The sequence below is a fragment of the Vulpes vulpes genome, chromosome 7, assembly GCF_048418805.1.
Source record: "Vulpes vulpes isolate BD-2025 chromosome 7, VulVul3, whole genome shotgun sequence".
In the NCBI taxonomy this organism is placed as follows: domain Eukaryota; kingdom Metazoa; phylum Chordata; class Mammalia; order Carnivora; family Canidae; genus Vulpes; species Vulpes vulpes.
This window is the reverse complement of record NC_132786.1, coordinates 94962760-94984575: the sequence shown is the minus strand read 5'-3', so window position 1 is coordinate 94984575 and position 21816 is coordinate 94962760. Positions and strand designations below refer to the sequence as shown.

Below are 21816 nucleotides of genomic sequence, written 5' to 3'. Positions count from 1 at the left end.
ACTATGAAGCAGATATGGGTTGTTTAAAACGTATCACTATGATGTAATATGTCAATGCTCAATTATGCATTTGCATGCACCTTAAAAAATTCTGTCTCCAGAGAAAAACTGATTGTCATAATGCCGCATTTCAATTAAACCCACATCCTACGCATTCTGAGGTCCAAATTCCTGAAACCCTCAAGTTAATGTGTTCCATGCTATGGGGTTAATTTACATAAAGTTCTGGAGCTCCTGCTGCACTGTTTCAAATCTCGGTAGCTTTGATACTCTCCATAGTGCTATACACAAATACTATAAACTAGTTTTCACAGAGACAACTTATAATTATCAGCAGGAATTAGTTTCATACAGTGATCTCTAGCCATATTGTACCAGAACATTACCCAGACCCCCTCACTTCTGAACTTCATTTTTCAGTTCCTATAAAACACATCTGTTCCACTGTGTGTGTTTTGAAAATTAAATATACTAATATCATTCTGACTGACCCGGCCACCAAACTCATGTGGGAGAAATCCAGTCCTCAACCCAAGCTGTGTTGAGTCTTCAGGTCTTATGGGAGCTTGTAACTCACTTCACCACGACAAAGGAAAAAAGTAAAAAATAAAAAATAAAAGAGAGAGAGAGGAAAAGAAAAAAAGCAAAAGAAAGGAAAACAACATTTCTAGGCATGTATACTTTCTAATGATAAGAGTGTAGAAAAACTCAGCCAATTACAATGCAGTTTAGTCAGTATTCATCTCAGCGAAATTTTCAAGGTCACCACAGTCATCACATCCCAAGATTTTGTAAACTTTCTCTGTGTAACTTCTGCTTCACAACAAGGGGAATCCCTGTACTAAATGCTCTGTGGTAAACCAGGTTATTACAGGGAGTCATAATTAGGTCAAGAAAAATGGTAGTATTGAAATCTAAATATAGTTGACATAACAGAAAGTCTCAGTACACTGCATTTGTTGTGACAGCATTTATGTTACGTTTATTCATTTGAAAGTTTGAAGTAAAAGCATGCTCTGTGCAGCTGTGATAGGATCATTGCTGTCAAAGACAGAGTTAGAAATAGCAGTGTATGCAGAGGTTTACTGAGGTTTAACTGCTTAGGGCAGTTAAAACATATTTTTAAGCAAAATTTGTATGCCAAAGAAGCCAAACCAAATATTCTCCTATATGTTAATGTAAAGTGGGGGGGGTGACGTCATATGTACACTTAAGCTGCTTTTGGAATTTGGAGCTCTGAGATACAGTCTGCTGTCTTGTTTGATCAAAAGCAAAGACATCTATTTAACCAATACTAGAGTAATAGAAGCTCAACATCAAAAATTAAAAGAAGTAACCTTACAAATAACCAGGAACAATTTAGATCTCATTATCCCCTTTTTTCTCTTTCTTTTCCCACTAAGTTTTGCCATTTAATCAAAAGGCAAGATTGTTTTAAATTATCAGACAACTACCTAGAGACGTCCCTTTGTTAATTTCTTCAGTCTTGCACAATAGTTCTCCAACATGAATATGTAAAAGAATTACCATAAAGGGTTTGCATACACAAAACCATGTGTAGTACACTAAAGGCGTTATTTAAGGGATATCCTAGGGTAATTTTAGCTTGGGACAATTTTTGTTGCATGTGCTAATTTCAGAAGCTAACCAGGAAGGTTCCATTGGCCCTTACTTATTTATGAGAATTATTAACACATTTCCCCAGAATCCATAAAATATATCTTTTGACATAATTATAAACACATTTGCAGATACAAAGATATTGTCTGAAGACTCATATACCACACCATGCATCATTGATTCTTTATTCAATATTTGGCATTGGTTATTTATAAGTTTCTCCTAGAATTTTTATCATATAATAATTGTTTTTAAGGATCTTCCCTCTGTCTTTTTTCTCTCTCAAAGAAGAGAGAAATAATCAACAAATAATCAACAATGGACTATATAAAAACTAGCAGTTCTGAAGGTTTTGTGTTATAACTTGACCTAGATGATATATTAATGACTAAACTGTATTCTTCCCCCAACTCCAACCTTATTGAGCTATGGCTGTATTTCTTGAACTATAACTAAAAACAGGCAAAGTATTTTACCTCTGGAATTTCTTTTGTTTTTAAAACCCATCATTATTTACCAATATTTACCAAAACTGTCCATGACTTGTTTTATTTTAGTATATACCTCTGCAAAGTTTTATAAGAATCACTAGTGCTACTCTACCTTTTCCTTGTTGATGTCCACCAAGTTATTTTTCAAAAGTGAACCTAAAGTGTCTTAACTTTTTAAATTTTAGGCCACAGTGGACAAGCATATGTCCAAGGTGAAGATTAGGGATTTTGATTTCTAGAAATGGATGTTTGGGGAATCCATCTCTGCCATCCTCTGCCAGTCTGTAAACATATTCCACATGTATGGAAAATAATTTTTTTAGGATTGGCTATTTTATTTTATTTATTTTTTATTTGAGTATAGTCAACAAACAATGTTACAGTAGTGTCAGTATATGACACAGTGATTCAACACTTATGCCATGTTCACCCCAAGTGTAGCTACCCGCTGTCACTATACAACACTATTACAATATCATTCACTATATTCTCTATGCTGTTGTGCCTTTTATCCTTGTGACTTCATTCCATACCTGGGAGTCTCTTTCTCCTACTCCCCTTTACCTACTTTGTCCCTTCCCTCTGGCAACCATCAGTTTGTTCTCTGGAAAGCTGATTTTCTTTAAGACTCCTCCCTTGTCTTTTCCTCCATTATTTCAGTTACCTTATTGTGCTAGTAACTAGGGCAAGATGAAGAAGCATCTCTGGTATATTCTTTTTATTAAAATTTTAATTATTTATGGGAGCTATCCTTAGAACTCTCTAACATTATAATATTGTGTTGGCCAATTCTGTTATTTTTTTCAGATAATGGAATAGAATAGACATTAGAGATTTCCTATTTCTAATCTCATTGGGCAGAAAAGAAAATGACATCCGGAGAACATAAATGATTTGACTATTTCATGACCGAAAGGACAAGAATCCAAGTGTCAAGGCTCTCAACCTGTTTTTTTCCCAGGGCACTGGTTTAAATTTTTGAATATTCCTTTAAGCTTGTGATTGTGATTTTAAAAAGTGGTGGATGAGGATACATTGAGATGAAAAAAAGTAAATATTAGAATTTTTGTTTCTAGTTGTTTTAACCCATCCTTTTAAAATAAACTTTTTGTGGCTTATAATACACAAAAAAATAATTGAAAATTTTAAAGGCTAAATGCAATGGAAGAGAAGAACTGCTATGATATATTTTCAAAATTAAATGTAGGGGTGCCCAAATGACTCCTTTGGCTAAGTGTCTGACTCTTCGTGCCAGCCCAGGTCATGCTCTCAGGGTCATGTGATTGAGCCCCACACTGGGCTCTGTGCTCAATACAGAGTCTGCTTGGGATTGTCTCCCTCTACCCCTCCTCCTGCTCTCTCTCTCTCTCTCTCTCAATTAAATAAATCTCTTTTAAATTTTTTAAAAAATAAAGTTTAGAAAACTTTGCTGTAAAAGCTGATCTAATATCAGTAGTAACTATAATAACAAAATAGCAAAACAAAAAAATAGCATCAGTGGAAACTACTAACATTTGCTGAGCACATGCATACATCAAACCCCAAGTGTTTATGCTCACTCTTTCACTTAATTATGCCAACTACCATGTAAAATTATCCATGTGTTTCAGGTGAAGATAGATATATCAGCATTAAATAACTTCCTCAGGATAGAATTATGATTCAAAGCCACTTTTATAATCACATATAAGTTCAAAACAGTAATATATAGGTACTTTAGAAAACACTATCTGCTGAATGAAAATGATTCATCCCTTATTCATATAAGAATCCTATAAGGTAGCTGTGGCCAATATTCATCTTACAAATAAGTTAGTCAGTGAAAAATATAACGTATCTCTGTGATTGGCCTCATTTTAGTAAAACATGTTTTTACATTGAGCCACACTGAGAAGATAGTTTTAACTTGAAGATTTAGAAATACGATATATATACAAATACCAGCCCTTAATAGATACTTCGTAGAAAACTGTGTAGATCTACTTCTCTGAATTCAGGGTCTATGTGGCTCACGAGTGAGTTCCATTAGAGTGAATTGCCTGGCATAAAACAAGAATTAGATATATATTTGCATAATAAATACAGACTAATGGGGGATGGTTCATTGCAATTTTTTGTGCATACATTTGCCTTTGAGGTAAGTACCATGATATTTTTTCTTATGCATGTCATACCTAGCACTAAATAAATAATAAGTAATTAGAAGGATATGGGTGTTTATTTTTAAAGTTTATTATTTTAGCAGTTGTGACTTTACAATATTAGATTTTCTTACATTGAGTCTCTACTAAAAATTTTGATGACTTTTCAAATGTTTTGTCTATAACACAAAGGTATAGAACAATAATTTTTTGCTGGCATTTTCTTACTATTCTTCCTCCATTATGTCCATTAAATTTGGCCCCTTCCTTTATGTTATATTGTCTATCCTAGTCAAAAAACATGTCGTGCTATCAGCTTAGTTCCAGTTAGAATTTTCTTGACTCAGCTTTGTTCAATATATATATTTTTTCATTTGTCAAAGAATATTTCAAAAATATTACTACTAAAAATTATCTCTATTTTTTATAGAATTTTCATTGAAGACCATTTCCATTTTATTGGTTAGCATCCCTGTGGAAAAATATCTGTAATAATTGTAAAAAAATTATTTTTAACATAATTTTAGATATGATTGGAAATTTAATGTAACATGAAAGATCAAAACCATGGTTTGGTAATAGAAGTGGGCTGGAAGATCATTAGGAACTATTATTTAGGTACACATAGGTGGCTCAGTGGTTGAGTGTCTGCCTTTGGCTCAGGGCATGGTCCTGGAGTCCCAGATCAAGTCCCACATTGGGCTCCCTACGAGGAGCCTACATCTCCCTCTGCCTGTCTCTGCCTCTCTCTCTGTGTCCCTCATGAACAAATAAATAAAATCTTTTTTAAAAATTGAAACTATTATTTAGTCTATATTTTTGTGTCATAAAAATGATTTAAAATTTAAAATATTTTATGACACTAAAAGATATATTTTAAAAGTCTGACATTAAAACTCATCAAGATCATCAAATTCTATGTCTTTACAGGATGAGGTACATAACGGAAATACTTCAAGTGATGATCAATCTAATTGTACTTACCCACTAAGTACAATTATAGATTACTCTAGTTTGTAAGATAGTTATATTTTCCCAGCAATAATTATGTATCTACAATATTGAAAGGATCATTTTAATTTGTGACCATGAATGAGAAAGAACTGACATGTTGAAAACTCTTATGTTCCAATTCTACTTATAATCTATATCTCATTATCTGTCACTCTGTTGTCACTTTTAGTTTATTGAATCTTTTTTAGCAAGAAATATAGCACACTTTAATATCTTATATTTTCATAGAAATTTATGATTTTTTAATTGAGTCAATATTTACCATAATCTTGTGAGACCTGGAAGCTTTTATCTTTATTTTATAGAGGCAGAAACTGAAATTCTGAGTAACCTGCTGAGGCAAAATAATTTGTGTTGAATTGGGACAACCTAATTCTCTTATTCCTTTTCCAGAGTTCTAGTTTGACTAGGTTTCTGAACCTGATCTTAATATAAACAGAAGACCTTCTGCAATATTTTATGAGTATTCTTTCTTGGATATTTTACATATAATTGACCATTGAACAGCATGGAGGTTAGAAACACCAACCCCCCATGCAATTGAAAATCCACATACAACTTTTGATTCCTCATAAACTTAACTACTAATAGCCTAAGTTGACCAGAGGCCTTACTGATAACATAAATAGTTGATTAACACATATTTTGCACGTTACATGTATTATATAGTACATTTTTTAATAAAGGAAGCTAGGGAAAAGAAAATGTTATTAAGCAAATCATAAGGAAGAGAAAAAATCATTTGCAGTGCTGTATTGTGTTTATGGAAAAACAACAGCACTTAAGTGGCTGCATGCAGTTCAAACTTGTGTTGTTCAAAGTTCATTGTGTATATTAAGAAGTTAGAATAATATTTTTGAATACATGCAAATGAAAAGGAAAATGTGCTATAATGCAAATGGATGATGCAACAGCTAATTGTTTTCTTCCATGGATTGTGGGAATTATAAGACATCAAGTGATTTAATTGCACATTTTGACCTCATTGTTTCCTAAAGGAAAAAATACATATTCTTGTCCCTGAAATGTGGAAATTTCTCATCTTTCCAATTCTCTGCATAATTCGAGCTCTTTCCCAGCAGTTCATGATATCATGTTTCCTTTAATAATCTTTGCTTTCATAATTAGAGCCTTAATTATCATTATTGTTGTCATCATCATCATCATGGTAGTCATCATTATGATCAGTATTATCATTATTTGGAACAGAAGAGATATAGGGTACAGGCTCACACTTTTTTATAGCTTAAAAGCTAGAAAATATGCTCGTTGAATGTTTGCAGTGTTTATGTAATCAGTACCTACATTGCCAAGGCTTATTGAAAACAGCTGGGTGCCTGCTGTCTGCCTCCCCCTTTGTTGGAACTGTTGCCAGAACAGGTAGTCAAAAATGGAAAGTAAGGGAAAATTCAGGCATCTGGGGTGTCTCTCAGGAAAGCAGCTGTGGCTTCCTTAGGAAGCAGTCATTGTTTCCCATCAGCCAAGACTCCGTATACCCTTGGGTCCAGTTCTGGCATAGCTGGCTTAGTAGGATGCAGTTTATGACTTAGGACTTACGCGAGAAACCATTTGGGCAGTCCCATCTTTGGCAGAACTTTGAGAGAAATCCCCCAAGCTGCAAGCCATATGTTGGCTGTTGGCCTTCTATTTAGCCTACTCTGGGAGGCTCCCATTTACTGGGACTCTAATCATCCCTTTGACACAAGCAAAAACAATACAAAGAGATCTTTTCAAAACATATCCTTCCAAGATATACTGTCGTTTTTTTAAAAAAAACCAGACATCACTATTATTTCTGTAAACATGGCAATTTTTTTTCGTGAAAAAAAATTTTTTTTTAAGAGGCTTCCTTTGTTTCCTAAATAGTAGGCAAGTACAAAGAATTTTTTTAACAGCCCACTGGACGTCCTGGACTAGCAGTGTTGAATGGTGTTCTGCATTTGTAAACACATGGTCTTTCAGATATAAATTTTTGTACATCAAGTATTAAAATTTTTTTATGCACGTGAAAAGATTTAGGATTTTTTTTTTTTACGATGTAAGCTCTCAACTGTGATGTCAGAGAGATGCTAGGAGCTGGCCTTTGTTATGTGCAATACACTGAAAATCAAACTGCTGTGATGAGATTATCAGGAACCACTATGTGTTTACCATGAAAATGGCATTTTGGTAGAGCAGGATTGAATGTTTTTCTTGATAATTTTTGTTAAAACAGAGTTCTGATTTTAGAATGCAAATGCTTTAAATTTCAGCAGTCAGAAATAAAAGGGAATTAGAAAGGTGTTGTACTTTGAATTTTAGATTAAATATCATATTTTTCATTATTACAGAGAGTTCTGTTAGGACACTTAAGGACCATGATTAATCCACCAACATTTTATTCAAAAGTATTTAGTTTCAAAATATACTACTGGATATGAAGCAAACAATTTTGTGCCAATGTTAGACATACTCAGGAAAATTAAATGAAATGTTATTCTAGTTGTAGCTAGAACTTACTTGCAGAAATATGAAAGTAAAAAAAAAAACGAATAAATTTTTTAATTCACTGAGCTCTCTTCCATTTAAAAAAAACATTACCTTCCATTTAAGTAAGGTAATAGTTTTTAGGGAAATGTTTACAATGTTTATAATGCTTGCCCTTGACTAATTTTAATATATAAAAATGTCTCAGGTCAAATTAGGTAATGTTCGTCAAGTGCCTTATTTTTCCTACACTTATTCCCAAATTTATAAAAACTAAAATAGACTAGCCTTAAAATTTTTTACTGCTCTGATATCTTTTTCATTCCTAAATCCATAAAAAGTAAAGAACATGGGGCTCCATGGTAAGTACTGGAGGAAGATTATGAGTATAAACAGATGCTTTTCATAATGTACACTTTTCCTAAGGTATTTTTCCAACAGAACGGTCAACCTTAACCTCACATTCATTCTCACTAGTGATATTTGGTCTTTTAATTTGACCTTATCATAACTTTCTCTCCATATATCCATATTGTTTTTTACCCTGCAGTTCAAAATGGAGTTCTAAAAAAAAAGTCTTACCCTTCTACATTAAGAATTTTAATTAGAAAAATATAAAGTCAGGCTCCAGCTTTGACAAGGCACATATTCTGACCATTCTATGGATACAAATCATGTCTAATCAACTTTGGTTGTCTCTTTAATTTTTCCTCTGTTTTAATTGTGGTAAGTTTAGCCTTTCCCTGTACCTATCCTTTTGGGAAATTTCAAGCTGGGGATAAAAAAAATAACTGGAAAGAACTGAGAAGAAAGCCCGAATATCTAGAGTGTGTATATTAAAATATTTAGAAATTTTCTAGGAAATCAACATAAATTGAGCTGTATCACTGTGTATAAGGAAAAGCAAGAATGTAGTAAGTAATTAAAGACAATTTTAAAATCCACACTACTGGATGGTCATACCCTCAGAATAAGGGTTGGTAATATTGGATAATTTTAAAGTCCTATATCTATAAACACACTTTATTCATAATTTTGAATTCAAAGATGAAAAATTCACAGATGTTTTTGAGAAATGTAGCATCTATTTTCACTTTATGCTAATTACAGTTTATACAATTTCGACCAGATGGGTTTGCATGCACAGTAGCTAATTCATGACAACTGTCTTCAAGTATATTCTCTGAATGGTAGGTAGTTCTTGAAGACCTCTAAGTGATCTCTAATGTTCTTACTAATATTTATGGTTTTAAAATGTTATCATGATAACTCAAGTGTGATATAGATGAACAATAGAATGTTCTATAGGGGCATTATTGTAAAGTATATACAATTTCTTGAGCTGTTTAGACATTTAGAAGTGAGTAAATTATTGTACATCATAGGAGATAATCATCTCCAGGGAGCTGAAGAAATGGTTACAATGAAGATTCTGTATTTGTTATCTAAAATTAACTTAGTACTTTTTTGTCACTAAAATTATTAGAGTCCTTTGCCCACACTGAGTAGTAAAATAGTGAAATATCTAGTGTTTCAGGTTTCAGAGTTCAGTTGAATTATTTAAAACAAAAGTTTTGTGTTTGTGTTTATTTTCTTTTAAAAAACATGATCATAGTATATTTAATATATTATCTTGTTTGAAAATGACTATCAAGGTATATGTAATGATTGAGAAAAATATATATTCTTTTTAATAAGGCATTGTTATTATGGGCATTCACATAAACTTTCTTCTTTTATTGTTTTCCCTCTGTTAAGAATTTCAATATATATTTAAAAACAAGTGTAAAACAATGATACTTGATTTAATCTTTAAATCTTGACAGTATTAAATCTGATAGGACTATGCATTAAGTATAGTGGTGATTGTATCTGCTTTGAATAGGATACAGATTAAAGATAAAACCCAAGTAATAGTTGCAATGCCTGGAAATTATTTGTTTTAAGCCTTTTGTTTATTTGTCTGCAGATGACTCTTAGTATTTTAGTCATATATAGAATATACTGGAAGTAAAATCAGCAATTCCCAATTGCTTTTGAGTTAGCATTTGTCATATTTTATCCTTGAAAAATTCTAAGAAAAAAAAAGTATCATTACCTAATATCTTTCTGATGTTTTCACTTCAGAAGGACTTTCAGTCCATTTGGCTCCAATTTCTAGTCTAGTACGTTTGTGTTTGTCTCTTGCATTAATAGAAAATAGAGATACTTTATTGCAATTCAGGTGTGTACTCTAAGTTCTTATCTGCTTCTCTGTACAGCGGATGATGGTAATCTTTAAAAAATTGAAATATTATGTTAAAAAGTATATTTAACAAAGAATTGGTACATTTTTCTCCAAATAATTTAGTAAAAACTTCTGCTTGTTTCATATGTTGCTCTTAAAACAAATTGTTGCTGTTGTCGTTGTTATGGTTGTGATAATTGGCTAGTTAATTGTTATTTTATGAACCTCATCAATGTCAAAGAAAAAATTTTTAGGTAAAAATATGCTCTTCCATTTATAGGCAGGATATGATTTGTTAGGCATAAAAAAAGTATATCCATTCCAGAAGAATTTTAGGAAATCCAGACAAATGTCTAAATTTGGCTGAAAATATATGCAGTGAAATAAGCAGTAATATTTTTTAAATTATTTGAAAGTGATTAAGTCTCAAATCTTCACCAAAAAAAATGCTATTTATAGTTAAAGTATTTCATGTTCCTTGTCAAGGCAGAATTTATCAAGCAACTTTACCCATCATTTACAAAATGACTTATCTTTTCTAACTTACTCCTTCAACTTTTTAGTGATTTAGTATACATAATTATATCACCACTGTGAAGACGCATAAAATTAAATGAGATATTATCTCTCAGGCAATGTGTTCTATTTCAGTATTTGCAACAATAAATCCATGCTTGAGAATCAAACTAAATTTCAGCTATTTCAGAGATTTAGTTTCTCCTGTGGGTAATGTTTCAAGTACTTCAAAAGTTTCATTTTATTTGCAAGTTTATTTGAAAGTTAAATGATTTGAGATATGTGGAGTTTTACTAGCTAGTTCTAGTAGAAGTTATCCACTACCTAAGAGAATATGTTATTTGCACCTCAGGTTATTTATGAATATATATGTATATATATGTATATATATAGTAGGTATATTCAAACTGACAGAGACAGATATGTACATAGGTGTAAGAACAATCCACTAGCTTTGTAATTTGAGAGATAGCAGTATGAGGAGATGTCACATGCACATAAATACCTCTTTTGGTACTATTCTGTCTCCTTTTAGATTAGATGTCTGATTTGCTCATAAGTAGAGCCGTGTTTAGTAAGTCCTCTTAAAACACAGACATTAATAGGGAGGAGCAGCAGAATAAAATATCAGTTCCCTCTGGTGTTTTAGTATGGATTACAGGCTCAGGTTAGCCACCTGTCAATTGATACACTTTTTTGGAAAGAGGTGGAGGAAACAGGGAGAGCATCTGTACAGGCCAAAGTTCAGGAATCAGAGTCTAGGGCCATGGGAAGTCAAGGAAATAGCCTGAAGACAAGGGCCACTAATGATGTGTTAGCTCAAGGAGGGCTTGACACCAAGAGTGAACTTCCTCTGTTTCATATTTTAAATCCAGCTGTTAAAATCTTGAGACTTGCCCAGGCCTATGATAAAATAAGTGTTCATTGAATTTGTATATATCCAGAAACATTCTATCTATGATTAGAGAATATTGCAAAAAAAAATGCTCACTTTAATTGTCTTTTATTCTCATACTAGGCTCACTAGTAGTTTTCTTATCTTCCTTGAACAAATACTTAGTTGGGAAATATGTTAATGAACAATTATTTCAATGATACATTTAATCTAATCAACTATGGAGAACCAATTGAACAACTTCATACAAAAATCAAGAGAGAGTTAAAACAAGAGAAAATTTTAAAAATGGAATGACTGCAATCAATAATCAACTGGTTTTATTGAGTCCACATTAAATAATTTTCCAGCTTAAAATGATATGTGAAATACACATTTAGGTCTAATGTATGTATTGCACAACACATACATACTTGAAAATATAAGAGCAAATCTATTTTTCCTACTTAACTATTTTCTAATGAAACCGAGTGACTATTTCAGGGTCATGCATATTTTGAGAGGGGCATATTCATTGCATTAATTTTTATGTTTCTGTGCCATTCTGGATTTCATTATATACAAAAACTCCAATTTATACTTAAAATGCTGATGGTGAAAAATGTCAGAAACCTAGCAGTTACTGACTCAAAAATCATTAGGCAAGGACGAGTGACTATAAAATAAGAGGCAATGATTCACTACTGATGTACATATTCACTGAACTGATTTCACTGGATATGCAGTTAGATTTTCTGGGAGATGCTATGTAAACAAAAAAACTACCATGTCCCAGCTCTGATAGTTAGTAGCTTTGTGATTTCTCGGTAAATTCTAAGTTCCCATCGCCTAATGAGCAAATTGGGTACCAATATACCAAGATTTGTAATGAGAATTAAACATTATAATCTAATAAAGCACCTAAAACAATGGCTGGTTTAGGCAAGGATCTCACTGCACAGTAACATTGAACCTGAATTGGATTCCTATTGCTTCATCAAGTTTTCACCCCATCCTTTTGAAGAGATAATATATACGGAGGAAAAATCCCAGAGAAACAAAATAAAACCGCAAACTGTCCAATATTGCATTTTTTGATAAGCTAAAAGCATTTTAAATCACTGGAAAAGACAATTGTGTTTGGTTAGGAATGGATCCTTAAGGAAATAGGACTTGAATTATAGTTTCAAAACACTAAGATTTAGTTGTGAAGTTGCAGATAAACAACAAAGGAGTGAAGTGAATTGTAATTTTTTTCATATTTTTGTTAGGTTAGAAGTTCTTACTATTTCTAGGATTCCAGATGAAAGTATGGATAGTCTAGTGTGTGGGGAGTAGGGAAGAGGAGAATCATGACATACTAGCAAACTTTTACATACATTTTAGCTATTACATTCTCCCTAGCCTTCACCCATGGAATCCTTGTGACCCTAAACACTAAACTCAAAACCAGTAAAAATTTAAACTGCCAATATATTTCAGGTTCCACTACCTTACACAACACAAGGTATCTATTAGTTGCTTGAATTGGATATTGGAATATTATGAATTGGATTGAACTATTTATACTATTATTATGCATTTATCATCTCTCTCCCATTTGAAAGTTGTTTTTGCAGCTAGTACTCTGTCAACATTACCCATCTTCACAGACTAATGCAATTCATTGCACAGTCAAAAGGCTTTCATAAATACTCCCACCTTGGTATTATTTTGCTTGGCACCATCATGAGAAATCCCATGAGGTCATTTTTCTTGAATTACAGTCAAAAGAAACAAAATCAAAACCAGCCTTTAAATATATTGTATTTGATTTCTGAGGCAACTCCATAATGCTAATATTATTCTTGACTTCTGCTTCAATATAACTGTAGAGTTTGTTATTCATATGTATTTTTTATATTGTGCATATTATAGGCTGAAAGGAATGCATGTATTTGAAGAAAACTGCAGACTGGCTAATGTGAAGGATAATAGTTCTCTAGGAAGAACCATAAGGTTCATATGAAACTGAACAACCTACCTGTGAAGTCTAAAAATCAGTGTTTAGGAAAGTCGTACTGTTGTTTTTGTTTTCATATTCAGGCTTTCATAGCAAAATAACCACAGTTAAAGCTGTTTTCTCTTAATTGATGGCTGGTCTCAGTTCATGACTTTGGCTTCTCCACAGTCCATCACACCAAAATGTCCCTCATACCTCCATCTTATTACTTAAATGTGCTCCTTTGTATATTTTTGTGGATCTTTCAGGGATAGTAATCTTCTTCCTTGGGAGAAGACTTGGTCATATTTTGGTAGTTGGGATAGGCGGTTTGCACAATAAAAAAATATATGGATACAGCTATCCCAATAACTCCATTTGTTTGGGCATTACTCTTTTCTATCATCATACCAGTAACACCTCAAATGGAGATCATAAAAGCAATCTTACAGTTTAATTTTAGTACACAGTTAATAGCAAAGGAAAGGGTTGGCTTAGGAGGCCTCTAATGGTATAAAGATCATGACTAGTGCTTGGATTTTACCTCAAGAAAAGATACATGTTTTATGGCATTATGGCATTTAGATTATGCATAATAAAAAATTCTGCAACCATGAGTTCTTCTGAGAATGAATGTATAATCCTTCTTGCTAAGATCATCAGAAATCAAGAGTTTTATTTGGCTAATTTTGGGTGATTTATTGGGAATGTGTGATATTACTTGAAAGCAAAAAAAGGAACCAAAGAACTCAATGAACTCTGATGCTTTTTATGGCTTAGCTATGTTATCAATTTTAAAGAGAAATTTGTAGAACTTTTTTAAATATACACCTGATGAGATCAACAGACTGAGAAGGAAAATCAGCAGTGGTGTTTAACCTTTCATTCATGTTAGGTAAAGTTCATAACATGTTAGATCACATTGCCCCAGAGAGGAATGATTCTTTATAATGTTTTTATTCCTCCTTTTCCAAATGCTTCTTAAACTATATAAACAATGAGATCATTTCATACAGTACATTCTGCATACAGTATGCCCAGATGCCAGAAGAAAGTTCTGTCTCATTCAGTATCTAACGTTCATAGTCCCAAACCTAGAAATGATCCAGGTTGGAGAGTTTAAAAATAAAAGCCACAAAACCAAAACTTTTTACTCCCACTCCTGTCTGCAACGTAATGAGTTTTAAGTTGTGTTGGCTAAATTCTATCAGTGAACAACTGCTAAATTCAATTTTATTAATTTAACTGTCTAAAATGTTTATGTTCATTTCCCCTACAAAGATATTTTTAACTCAGTTGAACAAAACTATCGATTCAATTATAATTGTTTTTCCTCTTTGTATTTTATTTCTTCAGATATTTTTTTCCATCTGCATTGCTTTCTGGGGAGTCAGAAGCATGAAACAACTTGCCTCCAGCCCTTCGAAATAACATAAGTTTGTATTCAATTCTTTTGTTTTAATCAGTTGTCCACAACCATGGTATATTATGATTGCATCTGAAAATATAATCGTATAATGATTATATGAAGCATTTCTTTAATGAAAGGTAAATATGCATATTTACTTTTGCTTGCTTTCCATATTTGTTAGTTTCTATTAAAATTAAAGTCAGCTGAGATGACTTTTCTTTATTGCTAGTGTTGAATTAACACTGTCCTGAAGGTAGCTCTGCCACTCTTGCTTTCTAGATACTCCCTGTGACCAGAAAAGGGAATCAGCATTTTTTTTTTTTGTATCTACTGGAGATTGTCCACATTCTGGATATTTTTTTTTTTGCAAATAATGTAAAAAAGTGCTTTTAATAAATAAACCTAGGCAGATATTGCTAGTGTTGAAAGCAAGTAATCTCAAATACAATAATGTGACATTCACCGGTAGCATCTAAGCTAATGAGTATAAGAGAAGTGAGAGAAAAAAGAACAAAGATTTAATTTGCACTTTTTGACAACTTCCATTTGCTAAAATTGTGCTTAGATAAATACTTGTTGTCATAAAAATATATCACATTAGTTGTCGCTTAGGTCTATATTTACCTTTGAAAACCACATAACCTAAGGAGCTATGTTACTGAAAAAGACATCACTGAAATGGAAATGAATAGAATTTGTCAGAATGTGTGTATTCAACAGTTAATACATCTGTCTAATATGTTTGATCTGTTTGTTTTGGCAATTTGAAGAGCGTGCGGTACAAGTATCCCTGCTCTTCAAAAGCTTACATTATGCTTTGCTTTTATGCATTATGAAAGACCAACATTAGTACCTATTTTCACCAACTGAAGGAAATTTTCACTTTTACAAAAAAAAAGTCAGATCTTTCAGAAACCTATAATTTCAGAAACCTGTAATTCTGTGTTACAGGATTCCCCTGTTTTCTGAAAGTAGAGCCTTCTTATGAAATCTTTCATAAGCTAAAATGATGTAAAGTGAAGAAGCAATTACCATTAATTTATATGGAAAAGTTTTGAGCATTCCCAGACCCCCCCCCAAAAAAAAATCTCTCATAGATTTTTCTGATCCTTTACAATTCATCTTGCTAATGGGTGAAGAAAATAAATCAGAAAAAAGCACAGATGCTTAGAGACACAGTTCAAAGCTATGGCAGCTTGATGCTGAGTATAGTTCCCTGGGAAGGAGATTGACCCAGCCACTCTTACTTCTTCAGGTGTGGGTGGCCTCTAGAACTGCTCACTGCAAAACAAGTGCTGCATGCTATTTTTGCTTTACAACATTTTTTCATAGAAGCAAAAATTATCTTCCTGTTTCTTATTAGTTCAGGAAAATGGGTACTAATATAGGTCTTTCATAAAACTGAGGTAGCTTAATTAATGCATAACATAAAAGTAAGGGATACCTGTATTTTAAATTGTCACAGCACTGTTAAGAATCTTTCTAAACAATTTTTAAAATAAATTTCTAAATAAATTTGTCCTAAGTGTTGTATGTACATTACTCACTGGGATTGTAAGAAATCTGCTGAGTATTTTATTAGGAACTGACAGGAATAAGCAGGATAAGGTTCAAAATGGCGGGAGGGATTGAAAACAGCTGGAAAATTTTCCTTCCCTTCTTTCAGTATTTCTTAGATTTAAATGTACAGTTTAAGTACAACAGTCTACCCATATACATAGTTTCATTTTCCGTGGTTTCAATTACCTGCACTCAACTGTGGTCTGGAAACAGATGATCCTCTTTCTGATGTCTGAAGGTCAATAGTAGTCTAATGCTACATCACAGTGCCTATGCCATTTGCCTGTCTTCTATCATCAGGTAGGCATTTTATCTTCTCACATCATCACCAGAAGGAGAGGGTGAGTGCAGTAGAATATGATATTTTTAGAGCCGTATTCACCTAACTTTATATTGCTATAATTGTTCTATTTTATTATTAGTTATTATTGTTAATCTATTACTGTGCCTAATTTATAAATTCAGCTTTATCATGGGTACATATGTATAAGACAAAGCATAGGATATAGAAGGCTCGGAACTATTTGTGGTTTCTGGTGTTCATTAGAAGTCTTGGAATGTATTCCCTCCAGATAAGGGGAGACTACCGTAATCAAAGTTATAAGCACCAAAACAATGCCATTCTTCATTGAGTTTTGCTTATTTTCATCTCCAAGTTTAAGACACTGATCAATTGGTTAATCTCATCTTAAAATGCGTTATTCATAAATAAATAAATAAATGTATATTTAAGCCCTGAACAGAGAGAAATATAAAACTGTTAGAAGAATCAGACAGCAGGTGTCTATGAGGACTCATGATGCAAAATTGAAGCACATTTGGTTTTCAAACTGCTAAGGCGGAAGAAGATTAAATTTTTCATGATGAAACAATTAACAAATTATATATCAAGCGTCAGAAGTAGAGACTTGGCTTTGCTTCATTCATCTTTTTAAACTTCTTAATTTAACACAGTTAAAGCAAACACTTAAGGCCATAACAAATATTAAACCCTGCTTTGGTTCCTTACCAAGAGTTTGTGTTAGACTTTGCATATGTAGGATCATATCAAAGCAAGGAGCCCTCTGCTGGCTGAAAATTGCTAAATTTATAGCATAAAAATTCTGAATATTCATATTATACATTCTAGAGACTTCAGTCTATAGGTTACATCCCCAAGGGATGACAAGAAAAGAGAGGTTTCATTACTCTTTAGGTAAGTTTTTAGTGTGTCAGAATAGTCCATTGGGTTGTGTATAAATACATATATATGCTTGAATAAATGTGAATTTATAGGAGTGATCTAAAAAATGGAAATGTAAGACAAACAAAAGGGGAAAAGGGAAACAAAGAGTTGCAGAAGGGGAGGTAGGTGGAAGATGGGGTAACTGGGTGATAGGCATTAAGGATAGCACATGATGAGCTGAGCACTGGGTGTTAGACTATTTGTTGTCAAATTGAATTTAAATAAAATATTAAAAAATAAAAATGAAAATAATTTAAAAATTATAAAAGATACTTCTATGGTAAAGTTCCATTTTCTTAAAGTAAATGCAAATTCGTCCATTCTCTTTTCTCTCTTAACTACCCTCAAGATCATTATAAATGCTGTTCTTTTGGAAATGCAGACATTTTCAAGCTACAAATTTTCCAGATAAGCAGTGTTTCCAGGGCCTGTTTGTGTTAACTGAGGCACTTTATTCTTCACCTTTAACCTTGCTAATTTTCCAGTCCAGTTTTCTCTTGCCGAGTACTAATACATGGTGACAGTTCATATAACTACTATAAATGTTGTGAATTAATCTTGAGTGAAGCCATGTAATTTATGCTTACTCTCGACTGAAGCACTACCTCTCTCTCATTCTCTCAAGAGGGAAAGTACTAAAAATAGAATTCATCAATCACTGGCTGCTTCTAATGGAGAGATGCAAACTGACTCAGCAAATAATTATAAAGATTCTCAGATTTGGTAATCTACCATAAAGAAGGATAGAGAGGGAAGGCATATTTGTTTGCTGAGTAGTACTCAATTAGAATTATTTCATTTAGTCTCTAAAATCCTGGGAACTAAGCACTGTTAATACCATTTTACAGAAGAAAATTCTGAAGGTGACAGAGGTTCAAAAACTTTCTCAAGCCCAAAAATGGTTCCCCCACCAAATTTCAAGACTCTGAATCCCGACATCGAAGTCCATGATCTTTCTCCATTTTGTGATGTCAGATATCCAAAGTGAATCTTTAGAAGTATAGGCTGAGGATCCTAAGCTCACTGTATCTCCTATTCAATTTGATGCTTCAAAGTAAAAAAATGAAATTCAGAGGATAAGCAGCTTAGTTACAGGATAGATTTGGTGAATAGGTAGATGATTACAGAATTTCACTCTAAGAATGATAAGGTCATAGGTTTATTTATAGGATTGCCATGTGTCTACAGGAGCCCATTCCTGCACTTGAGTTTATTTGATAGAACTGCCCATTACTTTAGCTCTATTTGTTGTATCATTTACTTCCCCTTCGTCATGGTCTTTCTAATGATTTCTGTTAAACTTAATGTAATCACCTAATGGCCATCATATTCAGCACTATGTGGATCTGTAATTATGTATCTAAAGTTGAATTAATCACCAAAGGAATGAACCTTGTTATATTTAACATTGGCAGCTTAGATTAATGTTTATTAAAGGTTCTCAAATTTTATTTTGCTGGTAATATGTCATTCAGTATGGAATTTGCAATAGAACCCCCTAGTGGAATATTGATACACATTATGGTGTAATGTCACTTAATTGAGACAGCAACAGTAATTTAAAATGAACTTCAGAGGATCCCTGGGTGGCTCAGCAGTTTCTCTCTCTCTCTCTCTCCGTCATGAATGAATATATAAATAAAAATAAATAAATAAATAAAATGAAATTAGCTTCATCCTTTATCCCCCCTCCTCTATTTTTCTTTCATTTTCATAGCTTCCAGAATCTCAACGAAAGAAGGAAAGATAGAAAACACAGAGGCTAGTTTAGTTTTCAGAGTCTTAAAACATTTTTGATGTCATGATTGTCAGCAATGCTGTGGAAGCAGGCTGGCTCTATCTCAAGCCTGCCTCAGTAAAAGAAAATTGACAATATTTTTCCTTTATCAGAGTATTTTTTCAAATCTCACTGTAGTCTGCATTCCCTTCTTCTCAATAGTATAACATATTAAACACCTTCCTCCTTACAGACTCAATTAGGAAAAGTTATTAGCAAAAAGAAGTGAGCATCAATAGTTTTGTCTTCTTTTGGAATTCTGTAACTCTAATACCTCTATAGTCAGAATTTCCAATCAATCCAGACACTTCAGTATCCATCAGTAATAAGTTCATCTGTTGAGTGTGTTCTCCTTTTGTTTTGCAGCCAAAAATCCAAAATTCTAACTTGCATAGATTTACATTACAGGAAACAGAAAGAAGCAGTCTTTGTCTTTGTACATCAGTTTTATCTGTGGATCATTGGAATTTTGATTTAGGAAGACTGAAATGGTGCCAGAGTATCTGTACTATTCAAAGTTCTGCCAACAATAAGTACAGAGGCCATAACCAATCTGGAGTGGAAGAAAATTTTCTAGATCCTCCCTTTGAGTTTCAGAAATATACAAGAAAGATGTACAATATAAGGGAATATTCTTTCCATAACAAATATTTCAATTAAAGAAAGAGATGGTACTGATTAAACATGGATATTTAGATTTGCTAAATACCAGTTTAGCATGAGATTATTTTTACATGTATTTTTAAAAGCCTAAAGGTTTTTACAAAAAAAAAAAAATAGGTTAAGGGGCAGCTGGGTGTTTCCTTGATTGAGTATCTGCCTTTGGCTCAGGTCGTGATCCTGGGGTCACAATTGAGTCCTGCATCAGGCTCCTCCAAGGGAGCCTGCTTTTCCTTCTGCCTGCGTCTCTGCCTTTCTCTTTCTCTCTCATGAATAAATAAATAAATAAATAAATAAATAAATAAATAAATAAAATCTTTTAAAAATTGGATTAGTATCAATGAGATAGAAAATACAGGGAGGTCTAGCAGACAAAGAAGATGTACTCAAAAAACATAGTCACCCAAGGCCCTGTTTGCCTCTGATTTTTTTATCTTTGTATGAAAAGTTTTGTCCAGGTTATTTTACTTGTTCTTTTTTATTATTAAAGTAGAGTTGACACGTAATGTTACATTAATTTCAAGTCTACAACATAATATCATAACCAGAGCTGAAACCTGAAGTCAGATGCTTAACTGGCTGTGCCACCTATGTACTCCTACTCACTTGTTTTACTTGTTTTTTTAATTGGAACTTTGTACCTCTTAATCCTCTTTACTTATTTCACCTGTCCTCTGAATGATCTAATCTTACTGTTTGGCTGAGTAATACTCTGTTGTTTATCTATCCCATGTCTTCTTTATCCATTCATCTATTGGTGGGACCTTAGGTTGCTTCCATATCTTAGCTATTGTAAGTAATGCTGCAATAAACAGAGGTGCATATATCTTTTTGAATTAGTATTTTTGTTTTCTTTGGGCAACTATCCAGTAGTGGAGTATTGGATCATACATTTCTATTTTTAATTTTTTGAGAAACCTCCAATATTACTTTCTACCATAATCATACCAATTCCCACCAACAGTGCACAAGGGTTCCTTTTTCTCCACATCCTCACCGACACTTGTTATTTCCTGTTATATCTTTTTGCTACTAGTCCTTCTGATTGGTGTAACATGATATCTTATGTGGTTTTGAATTGTCTTTCCCTGATGGTGAGTGATGCTGAGCCTATTTTCTTGTTGGCATCTATATGTCTTTGAAAAAATGTCTGCTCCCGTTCTCTGCCAATGTTTAATCAGATTATTTGTTTTGGTTTTGGATTTTGGTTTTTCTTTTCTTTTCATCCTTTGGTATTGAATTGTATAAGTTCTTTACATATTTTGGATATTGACCCCTTATCAGATATATCATTTGCAAATATCCTCTCCCATTCAGTAGAGCAGTTTTTATTTTATTGATTTCTTTAAAAAAAAAAAAAGGTTTATTCATTTATTCATGAGAGACACAGACTGAGAGAGAGAGGCAGAGACATAGGAAGAGGGAGAAGCAGGCTCCTCCCAGAGAGCCTGATGCAGGACTCAATCCCGGACCCCAGGATCACGACCCGAGCTGAAGGCAGGCGCTGAACCGCTGAGCCACTCAGGCATCCCTTATTGATGATTTCTTTCGCTGTGTAGAAGCTTTTTATGTTGTTCCAATAGTTTAGTCCCTTCAGTTTATTTTGTTTTCCTTGCCTGAGGGACAATAAATGGTATTGGGAAAACTGGATAGCTACATGCAAATGAATGAATGAATAAATGAATGATCTTACACAATACATAGAAATAAAGTAAAAATAAAGACCTAAATGTGAGAACTGAAACCATAAAACTCCTAAAATAAAACATGGCGGCAATCTTTTCGACATTGGCCTTAACATTTTTCAAGATATGTCTTTTCCACCTTATATTTTTACCTCCTTTGTCCTAAAT

The 21816-nt window shown here is 33.0% G+C and overlaps 1 protein-coding gene across 2 annotated transcripts in view; it reads left to right on the top strand.

The window, feature by feature from the left end:
• AGMO (alkylglycerol monooxygenase) overlaps positions 1–16256 on the top strand; it is a 334206-nt gene extending 317950 nt beyond the window's left edge. For both annotated transcript variants that reach the window (XM_072764450.1, XM_072764451.1), the window contains one exon: positions 14687–16256. In XM_072764450.1, the coding sequence (XP_072620551.1) occupies positions 14687–14761 (75 nt within the window). In that variant the 3' untranslated portion in view covers positions 14762–16256. The remainder of the gene's footprint in view (positions 1–14686) is intronic.
• Positions 16257–21816: the final 5560 nt, after the last annotated feature.